The sequence below is a fragment of the Xiphophorus couchianus genome, chromosome 5, assembly GCF_001444195.1.
Source record: "Xiphophorus couchianus chromosome 5, X_couchianus-1.0, whole genome shotgun sequence".
In the NCBI taxonomy this organism is placed as follows: Eukaryota; Metazoa; Chordata; class Actinopteri; order Cyprinodontiformes; family Poeciliidae; genus Xiphophorus; species Xiphophorus couchianus.
The window spans coordinates 7,841,955-7,861,874 of record NC_040232.1 but is presented as its reverse complement, the minus strand read 5'-3'; the positions used below and the strand labels follow the sequence as shown (position 1 = coordinate 7,861,874).

The 19,920-nt window shown below is 35.2% G+C and overlaps 1 protein-coding gene across 2 annotated transcripts in view; it reads right to left on the bottom strand.

Annotated features, from left to right (window-relative positions):
• Window positions 1-19,920, bottom strand: part of LOC114145604 (slit homolog 1 protein-like) — a 60,856-nt gene that overhangs the window by 13,830 nt on the left and 27,106 nt on the right. The window contains exons 7-26 of one of the 2 annotated variants that reach the window (XM_028019248.1): window positions 19,528-19,599; window positions 19,281-19,444; window positions 18,106-18,253; window positions 17,740-17,811; window positions 16,451-16,522; window positions 15,178-15,249; window positions 13,826-13,969; window positions 12,832-12,995; window positions 11,518-11,541; window positions 11,292-11,436; window positions 10,610-10,684; window positions 9,544-9,687; window positions 7,776-7,919; window positions 7,528-7,694; window positions 5,903-6,041; window positions 4,995-5,063; window positions 4,270-4,341; window positions 2,978-3,049; window positions 2,659-2,730; window positions 1,783-1,946 (exon numbers count right to left, since the gene is read on the bottom strand). In XM_028019248.1, coding sequence (XP_027875049.1) covers window positions 1,783-1,946; window positions 2,659-2,730; window positions 2,978-3,049; window positions 4,270-4,341; window positions 4,995-5,063; window positions 5,903-6,041; window positions 7,528-7,694; window positions 7,776-7,919; window positions 9,544-9,687; window positions 10,610-10,684; window positions 11,292-11,436; window positions 11,518-11,541; window positions 12,832-12,995; window positions 13,826-13,969; window positions 15,178-15,249; window positions 16,451-16,522; window positions 17,740-17,811; window positions 18,106-18,253; window positions 19,281-19,444; window positions 19,528-19,599 — 2,195 coding nt within the window. Of the gene's footprint in view, window positions 1-1,782; window positions 1,947-2,658; window positions 2,731-2,977; window positions 3,050-4,269; window positions 4,342-4,994; window positions 5,064-5,902; window positions 6,042-7,527; window positions 7,695-7,775; window positions 7,920-9,543; window positions 9,688-10,609; window positions 10,685-11,291; window positions 11,542-12,831; window positions 12,996-13,825; window positions 13,970-15,177; window positions 15,250-16,450; window positions 16,523-17,739; window positions 17,812-18,105; window positions 18,254-19,280; window positions 19,445-19,527; window positions 19,600-19,920 lie in introns of both variants that reach the window. The other variant, XM_028019247.1, reaches the window with a different exon arrangement.

Here is a 19,920-nt window from a genome sequence, read left to right as displayed (position 1 = left end):
CCTGTCCAAAATGTTCTCCATCTCAGACTTTAAGTTGACCATCTGATAATCTAATTTATAATCCCGTGTGTTCGGTCAATCCCAATAAAAATCTTAATATCTGAATGTTCTTCCAAATAAGTCACCTTTCTGTCACGTATTATCTCTGACTAGAGAAAAAAAACAATTTAATTCCAATTATTTCTGCTCCAAATGATCACAAATATAATGTAATGAATAAAAAATACATTTAGTATTCTCAACAAAAACACAAAAATATCTAAAAATGATTAAAGGAGATTTTTAAAGCCTGTACTTTAACTGTACACAAATATAAACTACTACCAAAAACCAAAGTGTTTAAAACTCAGAAAGCAATCATGATGAGTAATCCTGAATTTAAAAATTACAAAAATAACAAGACACTATGATTTTTCTTGCACTTGAGCTTCTGTTAAAGCCCCATTTTTTTCATTCACTGTCATTTTTTTTGGCCAAATAGCCTGGATGCTGTGTTGAATATTAAAACTTGGTACAGAACAAACACAAAAAGCTTTTTTTGAGAATAACACAGAGGCAGAGATGAACTATTAAAATTATTGAATAATAATCAAATTATTGATTATTATTGGAAATTATTGAGCAGATTATACATCATTTAGTTTCAAGTCACTTAAAAAAAAGATTGAATGGATGTACATATCGGATAAATTAAATAGCATAGCAGTGTTTCAATGTTTTAGGAGAATGCATAAAGCATATGTATAGAAGGAACAAAGAGCTTCTCAAAATAACTGGTTTTGTTAGTAAAACCTCATTGCACTGCATGTCGTTTTAAATATTTTATAAAAATAGCTTGCAGAGCAGTGCCGCATAACATCCACCTGCAGCAAATTCTGGTTTAATGTGTGTACATAGGCGATTTTCTGCAGATTTCTGTAGATTAGATCCGTCTGCACTGCCTGGAGCTGCGAGTGTGTGGGAGTAGCAGCCACCAACTCCTCTACTGAGCTACACCAACTAAAAACATTTCATTAAACATCGTTCATTAGGAGGCGTTTCCTCATGCATGATTATTAGCTTAGAACATTAAAAAAAACACCAAATGGAAATGGTGTAGGAAGTTAACCTTTGATTTGATTCTGTTGAACAAGAATGAGACTTTTAGGTGATGTGAATGTGTTTAAAACAATACGTTAGGTCAAACAGTCCAAATCAAGCTGGAAGCAAATGCACAGAGGTAGATAAAAACAAATGTGTGGTATAAAACACAAAGGTGGGAAGAGTGCCCAAAAATAACACTCAAGTTAAAGTAAAACGTGTTTGGTAAAAACTCAAGTACCGTGTAACTGATCAAATTATCAATCATTTAATATTTAAAAATTACATAATCAGACAGACCAAAATGTAAAGTTATGTTGAAACTTTTTAAGAACCGAAATGACAATAATTCATATATGTAACAAAAACTAACAAAATCACACAAAAGAAAATTTTTCCAAATATATTTCATTCAATATAATATTTATGAAACTTTAACAAAAACTGCAGGTGTGTGTCTGGTGAATTTTTGTTTTTCATTAAGTGGGTAGAGAATCCAAACATTTTACTTAAGTAAGAGTAGAAATACTTCATAATAAAATTACTCAAGTAAAAGTACAGCATAGTAAAAATACTCCTAAAAGTACGATTTTTCCATCAAATTGTAACGAGTTCCTACCAAACTCTGAAAACATGTATTTAATCGCTCCTGATTTAATTGCAGCCTTTACATGCATGCAGAGGCGCTTCCTGTTCACTCACCCAGACACTGGAACTTGTCAGCAGGTGTGGTGAGCAGCAGTTTGCCCTCCAGGCCCTGGGGTCCGGCGCAGCGCGCGATGCCCGGCTCCTTATAGCCGCTCTTCACCCAGTCTGACAGCCAGAGCAGCCGGCAGTCACAGTACAGAGGGTTGGCTCCAATTGCTCTGAACAAATAGTAAGACAAGGAGGCATGATAAGACACTAATATGAGGAGGAGGTCAAAAGGGAAACGGGGTTGTCTTTGTCTGCACTGATATTAAGGTTAATTTAAGCTCCAGCTGCACAGACAGAGACACAAAACAGATCTGTTGCAAACACTGAAGGAGCTAAGCATACTCAAGAAGAACAGTGTATAAAATGGCCTCTTAAATCAAAAATTTAAGCTCCTAATTTTTGGCATTTTAATTCCCCCAGACTTCATTGTTGGAGTTCAATTTCTAACACTGATTTCACTGCAAAAACACAAAATCTTACCACGCAATTTTGGACTAGGTTCTAGAGAAAATTTCTCAATATTTTAAATAAGACAGAGTAAAAGTTACTTTTAAGTCAGTTTTGCACCTTTTAAGGTTATTTCAACCTTTAGGAAAAGGTATACGAGATAAAACGTAGATCCTCTGTTATCTGTGCAGAGATGTTGGTATTCCATTCCATTGCAAACAAACTTGCAAAAATAAATATTTTGCAGTTTTACCAAGTTGTAATTATTGGAGCCTTTGGGTTTATTAGCTCAGTCTCAGCCGGCTTTCAAAGACCGTAATAACGAAAAAGTTCCCCATTCCTGATCTACAGAGACTGAGAAAGGACCAATAGTGAAAATTCTGCTAGACATCTTTACAGGCGGCCGCAGCAACTGAATGCATGTGCAGCACTTACAGGTGAGACAGGGAGGCCAGGTCACTGAAGATTCCCTGCTGCAGCTCAGAGATGTCGTTGCCATGGAGAGAGCTGGGAGACAGAAACAGTTATAGGCCAGAAAAGGGTCTGAGCATTCAAAGTGAACTCTCGCTGAGCACAATGACTCTCACGGGCAGAAAGTCTCACGCAGCATAAATAAACAAATGATAGTTTGAAATAAAGGAAAGGCGCTGCATACTGATGCTGCATGTGTGTGTGTGTGTGTGTGTGTGTGTGTGTGTGTGTGTGTGTGTGTGTGTGTGTGTGCGTGCGTGTGTGTGTGTGTGTGTGTGCTCACAGCAGTCTTAGGGAGCGCAGGCCGGCCAGAGCTAGAGGAGGGATACATCGTAACGAGTTGTAGCTGAGGATCCTGAGAAAATTAAATTCAGAATTTAAAAAAACTAAAGACACACATACACACACAAGTCAACGCTGCAAAATGTAACTTTTATTAAAAAATATATTTTATTTTACAGTATCAGACAGACAGTCTCAGGGGAAAACAAAAAATATATATCGAGCTCCTCTGTCTTCAGCCAGTGCTCAATAGAAAAGACCAATCAGAGCCAGGAGGCGGGTCTTAGCGCTGTCAATCATGGCAGAGTGTGCATTGCTCACTCCCTTCCCCACCTCGTTAGCGTGGCCACCTATGACAGCAGATAAACGATTTTCCTGGAACGCTGAGTTGTTTCTCAGCCATTAGCACATTTAGCAGCGCATTCATGAGGACGATTGGCAGCGCTAAGCCCTCCCTCCTGGTTCTGCTTGTCACAACATGGGGACAGTTTCAACAATCATGTAAAAAAAAGTATTTTTCATAAAAGTTGCAAAGCATAGGTATAAACAGGTCTCTCAAATGGACAATGAACCTAACCCGGGGGTCAAAGTGCGGCCCGCGGGCCATTTGTGACTGATTGTTTGTGGTCCCCAACTGACATGATTCAACTTTGTCCAGTCCAGCAGAAGTGGTTGATGCAGATTACTGGTTGTTTTTAATCAGGCCAAAACTATTAACAACATAATGTTCCTACAATGGAAACTGTTAAGTGCAACATAAAGTATTAGTCTTTTTATAGAAAAGCTTTTATGAGTAGAACCACATTTATGCAGATACTTTTACTGAAAAGCTGACTTTGATTCATCAAATCCAGCTTTTACTTGATTTATTAAATTTGGCTAAATAGAAGACTCAAATCCTGTTCTCACAACGGAGAATAAATGTTGTTCAATCAAGCCCAAAAGAATTTGATTAGTGTGTAAAATCTTGGCAAGTTTTGGATCTATCATGAACACCTTTTATTTTCAACAAAGAAAATTAAAATACTTTATTTGCTTCATTTTATTTTATTTATTTATTTTTTTCTTGGCCCACAAGTAGTTTTGGCCACCCCAGATCTAAGCATAAGTAATTACAAATTGACTTAGGAATCACAAACTCTGTATTTTAGAATGACCATCAGAAAATAATGACCTTAAGTCAATTTAATAGAAACATTGTGGATACATTACGACTTTAATCTCTCTAAACTTACTGTTTGAAAAATGATAAAACGAACTAAATTCTTTGTGTTTAACTGCGTGTGTACTCACAGAGTTGTGAGTTGGCTCATATTTGAGAAGGAGTCATTGGACAGCGAGTTGATTTTATTGTTGCTCAGATCTCTGCGGAGGCAAAGGTCAGGAGGGATCAATACACATTACTGCAACATGCAAGTCTAAAACAAACTTGTTGGAACAACACACACAAAGAAAAGCATAAAGAGATACAAAAGGTTTACTTTTTAAAAAAATGAAAATCCTTGCATCTCCTGAAACAAAACAAAATCTAAATTATCCCAATTTTTGCTCTGTACAGATTACACAAAGGATTCTTCCGGATGTTTGTCATATAATCTAAATATGAAACGTCTCTGCATCGAATCGAGTCTACAGCCAACAGCTCCATCTAGTGGATGTTTGTGGAAGGATGTTCACATCTTCCAACATAAGTTACTGTTATGTTGGATGGAAATGATCCTAAGAATAAACTTTTGATTTTCAGAGTACTGATCTGCTTTAGTTTGAAGGTACACTTCTTGAAAAAATGCTTTGAGAGAAAACAATAAACATCGAAATGCTAAAATAATAATAATAATAAAAGTCATATTACATTGAAAATATAATATTTTCAAAAAGAGCTGCTGTTTACTCAGTTTGTGCCTCCATAAATGTTGTATACATAGATCACTTTACTGTTCAAACAGTAGAGCAGGATAAAAATCAGTATTATTTTTGGCAAAGTGAATTCAGACCGTGTTTAGTGAGGTTTCTCTTACACTAGCTGCAGGTACTTGAAGGTGGCTAACTCTTTAGGAACGCTGGTGAACTGGTTTCCATCCAGGTACCTAACAAGAGAAAATACTTGTTTTGAAAAACGCAGATTCTCTAATTTCATGCACAGCCGACTCCGTTCAAAACATTTGCATATTGCTAAAACCCTATTCACATAGATTCAATGAGAGAAATGATGTCAGAAATGACTAACATTATTCAATCAGGAACTGTAAAATTTAACAAGTTAATAACTATTACAACTTCTACTGAAATCAATTAAACACCTCAACCTTTTTCATCTGCAGCCTCCTAATGAAACACTGTACTGCATGTATTTTTCTCGCTTTAACTTTTCAATATATTTTGTTCTCAAACCTGCCAATTATCTGTACAAGAGAAGAACAATAATATGTGAAGTGATTGATTTAATTTAACAAACTTATGGAAGCTGGTTTTAGGATTATTATTACGGGAAAATACACCAGAAAATAGTGTTTGGACTTAAATCAGACAATTTTCTTCATCAACCCTTACTGATGATTGGTCTAGCAGAAAGTTTTAAAAAATAAGCTGTTTTTCTGGTCAGTGAACATATCACACATAAGTAATGCCACTACAATCATACTGAGTGCAGGTTATGTTCAGTATCAATCGCTCATAGCGGTAACCCTTCCTAAACATTGACCCATAAAGATATAAAATCTATAAAGTCAAAGCCTTTTCACTAAATTCTGCTTGGTAAATCACTATTAACTTTATTATTATTACTATTGACCAAGTTATAGGTCTAAAATGCACCCAATCAAACTTTAAGAGCAGCCATGGATGTAACAATGACCAGACAATTGAGACATTTCTTATTTTCCCACTTGCTTTGTTTTCCCAGAGGTCTTAAAACGTGTTTACTCACAGTTCGGTGATGTTACGTGGTAATCCCCTGGGCAGAGCCTGCAGGTGTTTGTTGCTGCAGCGAACCACTGTGTCCATACAGGAACACTGACTGGGACACTGGGGCCCCGCTACGCAGCTCCTGTCCTCCAGCACAGAACCTGGACACACAAAGTACAATTTCACTTTGGTGTCACTCAATTTAAATTATTCACATTGCATCTGCTAGGGGTGTAAGCTATCGATTAATGAGTTAATCTAATGTTGAATGATCTTATCGATCGACTAATGATTAAAAACCTGAGTTTTCCCTATCAAGAGCCCCAACCTTATCATGAAGGGCAAAATATTTCGTAATACGTTGATGTTGATCCGTCATGCAGCATCTCAGCTGAATGAGCGCTACTGAGGTGAAACATAAAGAGATTGTCGAGTGTTTATTTTACAAAACAGAAACACTTAAACTGCAGTTAGCATCCCACATTGGACTCTATTTTGATCGTTTCTGTTTCTCGATCTAGAACAGCCCACCGCCATCTTTGTTTCTGTATCTACAGCTCGGCTTGAAGTTGATCAGCGGCGCCCTCTGCTGGATGGTGGACAAGCTACAGAATTAAAACAAGGTCTGAGCAAGATGTGTCCTAAGCAGGGTTGGGTTGTAACTAGTTACATTTATTTGAGAAACTTTTTTAAAAAATATACTTCTAGGAGTATTTTTACTACGCTGCACTGTTTACTTTTACTTGAGTATTTTTATTATGAAGTATTTCCACTCTTACTTGAGTAAAATTTCTGGATTTTCTACCCACTGAATGAAAAACAAACATGTTTTAACCAAAAATTAACCAGTGACAGATGCACACCTGCAGTTTTTGTTAAAGTTTTATAAGTTTTTATTGAAAGAAACTAATTTGGAAAAAATTCTTTTCTTTCTTTTATATAAATTATTCTAATTTTTGTCCTTAAAATAACAAAATTTCCAGTTAACATTATATTTTGGTCTGTCTGATGTTGTAATATTTAAATACTAAATGACTGATAATTTGATCAGTAACTCAGTACTTGAGTAAAATTTTTGGGTATTCCACCTCTGGTTGTAAGAGTGGACATTTTTGTTCACCTTTATAATGTCCATGACCAATTTAATTCTTTCTGAGTTTTAGACACTAAATATTGTTCTTTTTACTTTTAATATTACAGTAAACGGTGATATAAATATCTAGCGACTTTTATTTAAAAGTAAACAGGCAGGAGCACATCCATTCATTAAACTGAATTTGTAGAAGAACTTTTTTTAAAGAAAGTTTTTCTTTTGTTGCTGGCAATAAATTATAAGATTTTGCAGACAAAAAAATATCCAAAAGGTTAGTGAAATTTGCCACTTTGTTTCATTAAAAAATATGTTACATTTCTTGCTGAGCAAATAAAAACAAAACACAATAATTTGTGTTGCACGCTGGAAAACAAGATGAGCCCTGAGTTGTTTCAACTTTAGTATTCTGGCCCATTTTGCAAAAAGTTTGGACACCACTGATCTTAGTTAATTCATTTCAATCTAGTAAACAATTAATCAAAAATTAATTGTTTTCCTCGCTAGTATTCTCCGACATTTCTCTCCATACTTCAGCGAGTATTAAGAAAAACTACCATCTTCGCAGCGGAAATCAGGGGCCGCTACGTCCTGCAGAGGAATGCCTCGCAGAAAAGCCGGGCTCTGGCACCGAGGGTTCCCCGTCACAATCCGGCGGCTCCGGAGCCACGCTCCGAACCAGGACAGGTGGCAGTCGCAGTTGAAGGGGTTGGCCAGCAGGTTTCTGACACACAGCAGACAAACCATGAGGGAGGGAATCATGTGCAAGGCGAGACACACACTTTGATGCCCAAAAGTCACTGACAGCGTGGAGAGGTTGGGCAGAGTGTCGAAGGCTCCAGGCAGGATGGTGGTGAGCTGGTTGTCGTAGAGGGAGAGCAGCCTGACGTTGGTCAGCCCTGTGAAGCTGCTGTTATGGATGCAGCTGATCCTGTTGTTCCTCAGCATCCTACACACACACACACACACACACACACACACACACACATGCGCCCACCCCCACACACACACACCCATCCAAAAAATACAAACATTCCCTATTAAACTCCAATATCTGGTACAATCATTTTCTAAAAGATGAATTATGAGTATCAGTTTACTTTACGCTTTTCGGTTTTACAATGTCTTACACTTGTCTGGGTTCTTTCTTTTTATGTGGCTGAAGAGAATATAATATATATTTGTAAAGAGAGTAAAAGAAAATCTCAGGAAGGAAAACTGTGGGAATGAAATAAATAAAGTAGGTCCACATGAATCATACTAAGAAAATAAATAAATAAATAAAATTATGAGAATAAAGTCATAATGATATGAAAATAAAGTTGTGATTAAATCAAAATGAGAATAAAGTTGTAGTATTACGAGAATAGAGTCATATGAGAATAACATCGAAATATGAGAATAAACTTGTACAAAAATAAAGTCGTACGAGAATAAAGTCTTAATAAATGATAAAAGAGTCATTTTATAAGAATAAAATTGTAAGAGAATAAAGTTGTAATAAAATAAAAATAATGTAATAAATTACGAGAATAAAATTGTACAAGAGATTCTTTTTCACTTTTAACGCATAAACTTTATCAACAAAACTTACTGAGAGAAAATGCTGCTGACTGTCGTATTAAACCTGCTGCCAGGTGGCGCTGTTTGAACATTTCAGGTTTAATAGCAGGACATGCAGAGGTTATAACTCTTGTTCTTTCAACAACATAACTTTTCATGTTTTGGAAAATGCTGCAGCTGCATTATGCAAATGTCCCAGCCTAAAAAATTGTCAAAATCTTCATCCACACACGTAAGAATAGAGTTTTAAAAGATTCAATTAAAAAACCTCCTTGCAACTTAATAAATTTTGATATAAACAAGACAGTAAATGAGATACTATTTACTGTTCATATGACGGATTTAGTCTGTAAATCAAAATGTTACATTAACAACAATTTTTCCACATTAATTGACAAAAAAATGATGAAATCAATTTTAAACACATATAGTTGCTACCTGATTAATGGAAGCTGCTGTTTTCATTCATTTTTGCATTAAGATACTGTTTGAGTCCTCGATTTGTTCTTCATGCAGTGAGTTTTCTTTTTAACCAAGGGTCTTTTGTTGTTATATTTCTTTACATTTATTTTAAAAATACTATGGAAATTGATTGTTACATGTAAACAAATTTATATCAGCTTTAAAAGTAACTTTTTGTCTTTGAGTCCAAATTGTTTGAAACATGTTGAATCCCTTTCTGTTGTGTAATGACTTGAATAATGAATAAAAACCAACGAAAACATCACTTGGTCTGTTGGTACAGAATAAAACAAACAAGAAAAAACAAGTTTTCCTCATTTTCATGACAAAACTTAAAGAAAAGTGTCTATATCACAATCAGATTATCTTAACTTCTCTAGTTATTTGATGTACAAAATGCAGGACTTAATAGCACGACTTAGCAACACATAGGATGTTTAGCGGGTTTACATGAACAAGCACATTATCTGAGCATCAACATTTAAAATGCTAATAAAAATACTGGATTTTTCTGCCAGGGTATTCTAGGTGCAGATATTTGAACTCACAGCATGCGCAGACCCTCCATGCCTTTAAACATGCTCCCTCGCACAGACTCCAGGTGGTTGGCTGTGAGGTGAAGTTCCCCCACTGACGAGGCGCCCTCAAACGCACCGTCCTCAATCTCTAAAATCTTGTTGTTGCTCAGGTTACTAAAACAAAAAAGCAAAAAAAATAAATAAATCAACCAAATAAAGTAGCTCAATATTTATTGTTGATTCAAAACTTGAAAAAGAAATTTTACGGCAGTGCGTTAGGGGCATTGAAGGTAGAAAACAAATGAGGACATTTCTGCAAAATACTCTGAAAATTCTGTGATCTCAGAAATTTTCTAGAAACATTTTTCAAAAGAAATTTTCCAAAAAATTTCAAAAACAAAATTTCAAAGAACATTTTTGGCATTTGAAAATCAAAAATGTTCATGTTTTTTGTAGAAAATTTCTGATATTAATCTAAAACTTAGATTTTTTTTCTAGGAAATTTCTGAGATTAGTCTCAAAATTTCTAAAATGTTTTGACAGAAATTTACAACTTTTTATTTTCTTCTACAAAGAACTATAAACTATAGCATACTTTGCTTTTTTTTGCTATATCTAAAGAAAGGCATCTAGTTTTCAGTTTCCTTTGGACTCATGAATAAATGTATTTTCAGTTTTAGAAACAGGATTAGGGTCACTTTGTTTCAAATGTTTGCTATATTTAGTCAAGTTTCAGAAAGAACAAAAGCTGATTTGAGTGCAGCAAAGTTGGCTTTTCAGTAAAAGTCTTTTGTTAAAACTTGGTTATAAAAACATGAATACTTTGTGTTGTACTTTACATTTTCCTGTATAAAATGTTTTTATGTACGTAACAATTTTTACCCTGCTTACAAATGAAAAGTCTCCATATCCACTTATGAGACAATTTGTATCATCTTTAAATTGTGCAGGACACTCTTGCATAAAACTAATTTGTTCTGGGTCACTGTTTCTTAGATTTGTAGCAAAGTGTGATCAAACATGAAACTGAGTTCATTGATGTGATGAAGCATTAGGTTTTTCACTTTATTTTGGGTAATTTTTGAAGGAAACTTACATTTTCTTTAGATGAGAAAGACCCTTGAAGGCGCCGGTGGCCTCTAGCATGGACAGGTCATTGTTGTTAAGACGCCTGGAGAAATTATAGGAGATATAAACCAACAACGTCATGAACAGAAGAATTCATTAATATCAATTCCAACATAAAGGCCGATTCAGATGTTTGGACCTGCATCAATCCACAAATGTCTCTTAATGCAGCTGTAATGTGTGAAAATCAAGGATTTTTTTCTCACTGTCTTATGAAATCAGGCTAAACTTTTCCTGTTTTTATCAGTTTTCTTTATTAATGAAGAATAGTGAATTAGATGTCTTACAGAAAGTTTAAAACTTTCTTCAAATTCATAAGTTAAATAATGTTATGACTAATTTGGTGGTGTACTGTCCATTTAGAAGATCCATTTGTGCTCAAGATGGTTTTACATTATTTCACATTCCTATGCAAATGTGGTCATTTTTACCAAACACTTAAAATTTATTTTTATCTTTATCTGACATGTCTCCACAATTTAAGATTTTTATTGCCAAAAATAAGCTGGGCTGAGACCCAAACGGAAGTACAAAAATGTGCAAAAAGGTTCATTTGCATGATAGGTCGCCTTTCAGTGTGGAGGTTGAACCTAAAAGTTATTGCGACAGGACATAGTATCTGAGTAATTTTGCACACGAGTGTTTCTCACAGCTCTTCGGTGGAGGGCGGCAGGTGCTCTGGGAACTTGGTGAGGCGCAGATTGGAGCAGTCCACCACATTGGCCTCACAGCGACATTTAGCAGGACATACAGGCTTACTGTTACACTCATAGCTCAGACGTCGGTCTTCAGTGCCTGGGTGCAAACAACAGGATGCAAATGTCTCCTGTTGTTTCTGTGACTGCAAAATTAAAGCTAAATAAAAAACATATTCACCTGGGATGTGGTACTGCTCCTTGGCTGTAAAGAAAAACAATCAAAAAGAAATATGTCGATCAATAAATATGCTTTGAAAAAGCAACAGAGTCATCAAGAGTGAGCCAGCAGCAGAAAATCTATTTTTAAAGTAAAGGTGTGACTGGCCTGCATGGTTTGATCTTAGCATCCATAGCGCTACTAGCTTCCCTCTCTGGCTGCATGCCGACTGCAGGCCCAGTGTGGGAAATGGAAACAGTCCAGGGATCGTTTACCGACTACAAACTGAGCTCGTTTGTTTCCACAGTGAAGACTAAATTTTTTATACTCAGAGTAGTAACTAGATACATTTACTTTAGTAAATTTTTTGAGAAATTTGCTTTTAGGAGTATTTTTACTACGCTACTCTTTCCTTTTACTTGAGTAATTTTATTATGAAGTATTTCTACTCTTACCTGAGTAAAATTGATGGATTTTCTACCCCCTGATGAAGAACAAACATGTTTTAACCAAAAATTCACCAGATACAGAGACACACCTGTAGTTTTGTTAAAGTTTCATAAGTTTTTATTGAAAGAAACTGATTTTGAAGAAAATTATTTTTGCCTGGTTTTGTTATTTATTGTTCCCTATATGAATTATTGTAATTTTGGTCTCTAAAATAAAGTTTTTACTAACTTAATATTTTGGTTAGTCTGATTATGTAGTTTTTAAATATTAAATGATTGATAATTTACTCAGCATTTAAGTAGATTTTTTTTACCAAATACGTTTTGACTCTTTGGATAATATCTTGGATATCTACTCTTTGCTTTTACTTGCGTAAAAATGCATTGACTTATCGTTTCTCTTACTTTAGTATAATTTCTGAATGACAAACAAACATGTTTTAACCAAAAACAAAAAGGCACACACTTGCAGATTTTGTTAAAGTTTCATAAGTTTTTAATTGAACAAAACTGATTTGGACCCAAAAAAATGTATTTAGCCTGATTTTGTTATTTTTTGTTATTTATATCAATTATTGTCATTTTCGTCCAAAAAACGCCAAAACGTCCTTTTAACTTTATATTTTGTTCCGTCTGATTGTGTCATTTTTTAAATATTAAATTATTAATTTAATCAGTTACTCAGTCCTTGAGTAGGCTTATTACCAAATACTTTTTTTACTCGAGTATTTTCTTAGACAACTACTTTTTTACTTTTACTTGAGTAAAAATATGTTGAAGTAGTGCTACTCTCACTCGAGTATAATTTTTTAGGTACTCTGCCCACTTCTGTTTCTACTTTCAAAAGATCATTATCGACTAAATGACCGGTAAAATATTAACTTACCGGAGCATCTGAACTTGTGGCTCTTGATCTGAGCGATGCGCTTGTTGGCGAGCCGACGAGGGCTGGCGCAGCGAGCCCCGCTGGTCTCGATGGGGTTTGAACCCAGGAAGTCCGCCAGCCACTTCACATGACAGTCACAAACAAACGGGTTCTGGGCCAGGTGGCTGAGAAGACATCACAAAACGGCAACTTGTTTTTGGTTCAAAACGCTAGCTTCGCTTCTGGATCTTCCCCATTCGGTGGTCGCCATGGCGACTCGGCCGTCTCCCGACCAGATCGAACTCGACGTCACGTTGCGTCAGCAGCCAATCTACTGCGCATGTCTCCTTCAGAACGCAGGCAAGAATACGTTATTATAACGTTTTAACTATTTACAGTTAGGCTAATAAAATAATTCACAACTCGCAGCCAGCGCAGATCACCTCTCTTCTTCTTGTCAGAGATTTTATTTTTAGCACATCTTGCACTGCCTCCCGTTCAACCCGCTGCATTTTTAATTTCCGAAGGCTTAGTTTGTCACTTGCCTTGATGGAAGCAGCTACATCCTCATATTCCCTCTAATTATTGCATTTTATTTGTCCTATTCTGACGCCCTTATTGCTCACCATATATGTTCGTCTTATTTAGAAGGACTCCAAGTATATCATTGAGAGATGATCTTACCGTGAACAGCTAATATCATTTAGTTTTGGCCATTTTCTCTCGTCATTTATCGATTCACCTATAATTAATGCCAATAAATAACCAACCAATTTTTTTGGTTATTTAACCAAAAAAATTATTTTTTGGTAAAATAACTAAAAATAACACTGCGATAAACATTTGTAGTATGCGAACAATATGCTAGCTAATGCTAAAACAGCAGCGGGTGACCATGGTAACCAGTGAGAGTTGAAAGGCCGCCGCGTGTTCCAGCTCTTCCTGCGCCCATCCGCTGCGTTTACAACTAAATAATCTAAAGCCCAAACAGAAAGATGCTTATTTCTTTACTCACAGTGTCTGGATGCTGTGCAGTGAGCTAAAGGTTCCCATAGCCAGACTTTGGATCTTATTGTCGTACAGAGAAAGAAGAGCCAGGTTTTCCAGGTCTTTGAACGCTGCGGCACGTATACAGTGGATTTTATTTGCATTCAGCAATCTGTAGGATGTTAATAAACCAGGATCAGAAAAGAATAAATCACAGGTTCACTGACATCATCACCTGACTCCCATGGCATATCAGGGGAACTGTAGATAGGAAAAAAGGAGGAGTACATTTCCACCAAAACTCAGAAAATGTTCAAAGGTCAAATATTTTCAACTTTTGAAACTCAGAAATGTCCATGTTTTTTTTTTCTTTTTAAGAAAATTTCATAAAATAGTCTCCAAATTTTTGATTTTTTTCTAGCAAATTTAAAATTTTTCAAACGTACAAATTTTTATCTTTTCTGGAAAAAATTCTGAGATGACCCTAAACATTTCTGAGTATTTTGGCCGAAATGTACCCCTTTTTTCTACATATAATGACCTTAATATGCTGTTGTACCTGACAAGTGTTGGTTTCAAACAGAAATATTTTTTTCTTCTTTTTTCACAAAGACAGGATGTTTGTAAGCCTAAATTGTCAACTTCTTGTGGCACCTTTTGGGAATCCCTAAGGTATTTTGTACCCCACAAAATCACCACAACTGTCCAGAGGGGGGCATTACTGGCATGTTTTCTTGGACCAATTCTTCCATTTTCTTATTCCTCAAACAAAGATGAAGCCATAATGAAAATAAACACTTTAAATGCATTAAAAATACATAAAACATTACAAGTCACCACTACTTTATGGCATTAGTTTTTAGAAGTAATGTTAAGCTATGGAAACTATGACAAAGTATTCGGGCCACACTAAAGAGAAATAAAAAACAAAGAAAATAAATTACAAGAACAAAGTCATAAAATTATAACTCTAAAGTCATAATATTTAGAGAGTAAAGTTGTACAATAAAAGTCATATTACAAAAATAGAGTTGTATAAGAATAAAGTCATAAAATTACAAAAATAAAATTGTAATTTTACAACTTTCTTTTCATAATACTACAAAGTTGTGGTTGTGTTATTTTGACTTTATTCTTGTAATATTATGACTATATTCTCTTTTTTTGTGTGTGTGGCCCTAATACTTCATCATTTGAAACTGATTTACGCTTAATAGCTTGAAATAAAAACATACAAAGACATGTTTCATGTTCAACATTTTGAATAAAAGTTGCTTCTACTAAGCCAGAAAATCTAATTAACATAAAATTAACTTATGATGCAAAACTTAGACGTCATCCCAGTTTTAACAAAAATAAATGTGAGTTTTTCAGACTTACAGCAGCTCCAGAGAAACCAAGCCATCAAATACTCCGCTGGGCAGCTCAGTGATTTTATTCCCATACAAAACGCTGCAGAAAAGAAACAGCAGGATCACCCCGAATGCTTTTACTGCCTGTTACTGATGCATTATTTTGATAAAACCACACACTTTATTGCACAGATACATGTTTACAAAAAAAAAGCCATAAAAGAAGCCAGAACAAAGGGCTATGAAACAACTGGGCATCTGACTTCAGTTATCCTGCAACTTTTAGATGTATTCCTTCACAAACACACCTGAATCTAACGAATGATTTGTTACCAGACTTCTGTGGTGCTAAATTACAGTGGAGTGGGGGATCTTAGTGTAGATCCTACATTAATTTATCTTATATACACACATCCGCAAATGCAAACAGTCAACATTATTTGTTTTAACCTTCTTGATTCTGATTTGCTAAGAAGATATTGCTTGTACAAATAACAATATGAATAACCTGGCTGGTTCCACATATACCTGCACTTTAAAAAAAATTAAAAAACGTCTCAAATTTATGGTAAAGTACTGGTAGCTATTACTGACGTTTACCGTATAAATGTGGCAAAAATACGGAAAAATTCTGGCAAACACAGCTGCCGGTATTTTACTGTAAATTAGATTTATGGTAATTTACGCTAAAACTTTACCGTATAATCTGTATTGTAAGATCTGTATATGGCAAAATACACTGATATATTTAACCATATACAGTAAAATATATCCGTAAAATTATTTCATACCATATAAAATAATACAGATTTTAAATGCCATTTTATATTTTGCCATATAAAATTCAGATAATCACAGATTTTATATGGCAAAATCTGTATTTATCCAGATTTTACCATATAAATATGCTAAAATTCTGGCAACCAGAGCTGCTGGTATTTTACCATAAATTAGATTTATGGTAATTTACAGTAGCTATGGTTGCAAGTGGTTTCTGGATGGTAAGTTAACTTGTCTTTTCCAGTAGCCATTGTTAATCGCATACAGAGGTAAAACCTGCTGACCAAACCCTGCTGGAGCTCTGCCTGGGTTGCTAGGTAACGGTTGCTAGGTATCAGGCTGGGCTTCACTGGGTTGCAGAGCCTGCTGATTTGTGACGTTACATTCTCATATTTACTCCTCTATAATCTGTCACTGTAACAGCCTATACATATATATGTTTGTTATATACTCTCAGTGGAAGGAAAAATAACAAATGTCAAAAAATAAATAAATTGTGAGAGGAAGCAAAGAAAACTCACAGCGAATTGAGCGCTCGGAGGCCGTGAAATGCATCAGGAGCAATCTCAGATATCTGATTGTTGCTCAGGTCTCTGTGAAGGAAACAGATCAGAAACTAAATATTCATCACAGATGTAAATGGAAAATACATTCATTCTCCTTCCTTCGATTCAAAGCTTCAGTCTTTTATTTACTTGAATCTCCAGCTTGATCTTCACCACCACATTCTGATATTTTAAACATTCAGCTCAACTCATATTTCTCTTCCCGCCTGTCTGGAAACCTACAAACTCAGAAACTCTCCTACAATATAAACATATGCAGCCAATAATCTAGTTGCCTTTATACTCCTCTAAGCTGAAAGCAACACTGCAGAATATTTTGGAACTGAATTGTAACATAAAACATGCAGAGTACTGTAAATCCTTCCTGCACATCTAAAATGAAATTCACCACACTATGTCACCATGTTGTGCCATTGAGTATCAACATGGCTGATTCACCACGTTAGCATTAGCTTCCACTAAATACCACGATGGTGTAGTGCAGAACTAATGTGAATTAGTTTTAGGCCGCAGCTGGCTATTGCCCAACAACAATTATTTGCGCTTTAAAGTTACCGCAGTGATGCTTTTGTTAGTGGTGCCCAACTTGTGGTTTCACGGCAAAAACACAAAATATTACAAAGCATTTTTGGTTTATTTTCTAGTGCCAATATCTTAGTACATTCGGAGTAAGACAAAGCTAACTTACAAGTAATTTTTCAGCAACATATAGGAGCTTTTTTAAAATCAATCATTCCTTAATATTGATGAAAAAGTGCTAGCTCCATTGGATGATTATTTCACTTATGGGAAAATGTGAATTAATCTTACAATGGAACTAACACTTTTTCATCAACATTGAGGAACTATTTTTTTAAAAAAGCTATTATATATCTTGCTGAAAAGTTGCTTGTAAGTTAGTTTTGTCTTATTTCAAGTATAATAAGATATTTGTATTAGAAACTAGACATAAAATACTTGGTAAGATTTTGTATTTTTGCAGTGTTGAGTTTATGAATATCACACTTTACTATTTGAATAGACACTGAAACAAAATGGAGCAGAAAAATACACAAAAGATTTGCAAAGGTCAGCCCAGGGTCAGTGCAACATAATGTTTGTGTCAGTAAAATAAATGTCTGACATCAAGTAATGTCTTCTTTAAATTTTGAACTAAAGAGAACAGATTAGCTTAGCTGCAGTAACCTGTATGAAGGCAAAACAAAGGACTGACTTGGTGATAACAATGTGAGGTTGTAACTCACATGCGGTGGAGCTTCTTGTAGGAAGTGAACGCACCAGGAGGAACTGACTTGATGCCATTCTGCTCCAGACGACTACAGGAAAAATAAAAGACAGAATGAGACGCAAAGATTTGTTGCTTTTTATTTACACATTACTTGATTCACTTTTAGTATCAAAATCCAAAACATTTTATATTAGAATAAGGTGATTAGCATACTTTTATATCTTTTTCAAGATATCTAAAGTATGCAGAAACAAAATCATCTCGAATATTTTTGATCTAGTTTTTAGTGCTAATATTTTAGTACAGTTAAAATAAGACATTTTGCTTTCTTTCTATTTCTAATTGATCAAAGATGTATGGCACAGTAGATTAAACTACTTACATCTCTGTCATGGCCTCCGGCAGGTGGGCAGGTATGGCGGTGAGGCCCCTTCCTCTGCAGTTCACAATGTTGTTGCTACAGGAACACATTGGAGGACAAGAACCGGACGCCAAACTGCACGGCTGAACGAAGGCGCTGCCGCTGTGGCCTAACAGGAGGATCAGAGGGAACGGTGCTAAAATCAGATCTATTATCTGCATTTCTATGCAACAACACCTGACATGCCACCTGAACAGAGGTGAGTAGAGTTCCCAAAAATTGTACTAAATTAAGAGTAGCACTACTTCAACATATTTTAATTCAAGGAAAAGTAAAAAATACCAAGAAGTAAGAGTAAAAGAGTGTTTGGTAAAATGTCTACTCAAGTTCTGAGTAACTGATCAAATTATCAATCATTTAATATTTAAAAATTATATAATCAGGCAGACCAAAATTTAAAATTAAGTGGAAATTTTGGAATTTTAACAACCAAAATGACAATAATTCATATAAGTAGCAAAAAATAACCAAATAAGACAAAAGAATGTTTTTTTTTTCCAAATCAGTTTCTTTCAATAAAAAACTAACAAAAACCGCAGGTGTGTGTCTGTGTCTGGTGAATCTCTGGTTAAAACGTTTGTTTTTCATTCAATTTTACTCAAGTAAGAGTAGAAATATTTCATAATAAAATTACTCAAGTAAAAGTAAAAAGTACAACATAGTAAAAATACTCCTAAAAGTAAATTTTTCCCAGAAGTTACTCAAATATCACTGCAAAAACACAAAATCTTACCAAGTAGTTTGGTCTAGTTTATAATGAAAATATTGTAATACACTTGAAATAAGACAAAATTAACTTACAAATAAATTCTCAGCAAGACATATGAGCTTGTGTTTTAGGTCAATAATTTCTTAATATTGATGAAAACGTTCTAGTCCACTGGTAGATTATTTCACTTATAACAAGACATTACTCCCATGTTTTTAGTGAAATAATCTGCCAGTGAAACTAGAACTTTTTCATCAATATTAAGGCTTTTTTTTTTTTTACTAAAATCAAGCTCATATATCTTTTTGAGAACTTACTTGTCAGTTATTTTAAGATATTTGCACTAGAAACTGGACCAAAAATACTTGGTAAGTTTTTCTGTTTTTGCAGTGTAAATATAACTGAGTAAATGTAACCAACTCTGCACCTGAGCAGGCAAAGTCACTCTTGCGCAGCTCTGCGAGGTTGAGCCCCCGCAGAGCCGGAGGGGAACTGCACTGCGTGTAGAGGCCCAGCGCAGACCGCTGCCGTAGCCATGGCGACAGCCAGGCCAGGTGACAATCACAGCGCAGAGCGTTAGAGTGGAGCCGGCTGGTGGGGGGAAGCAGAGAAAGGGAGAAAATGGCCGAATGATTCCCAGGTAACAACATGCAGGAGGCGAGCGTTGTACTTACAAGGTTCGCAGTTTCGGCATGTGGTTGAAACTGGAGACTGGGATGCTGCTGATGTTGTTGTTGTTCAGTGTGCTGGAGGGGACAAATAAAGTTAGAAACAAAGACAAGGTCAGAGGACGTGCGAAAACAAAGGAGGAGGAAGAGAAACACGAGGAAACAATACTGGAAGTTTGAGAAAACAATTAATAATAGAAGATATACCGTTGTGATCTGATTTAATACTACAACACTGCAAAAACAGCAAATCTACCAAATATTTTTAATATAGTTTTTAGTTGTAAATATCTCAGTACAAGTGTAATGAGACAAATCTAACTTAAAACATTTCAGAAAAACAAAGGAGCTTGTTTAAAGTCAATAAATCCTTAAAATTGATTCCACTGGCAGATTATA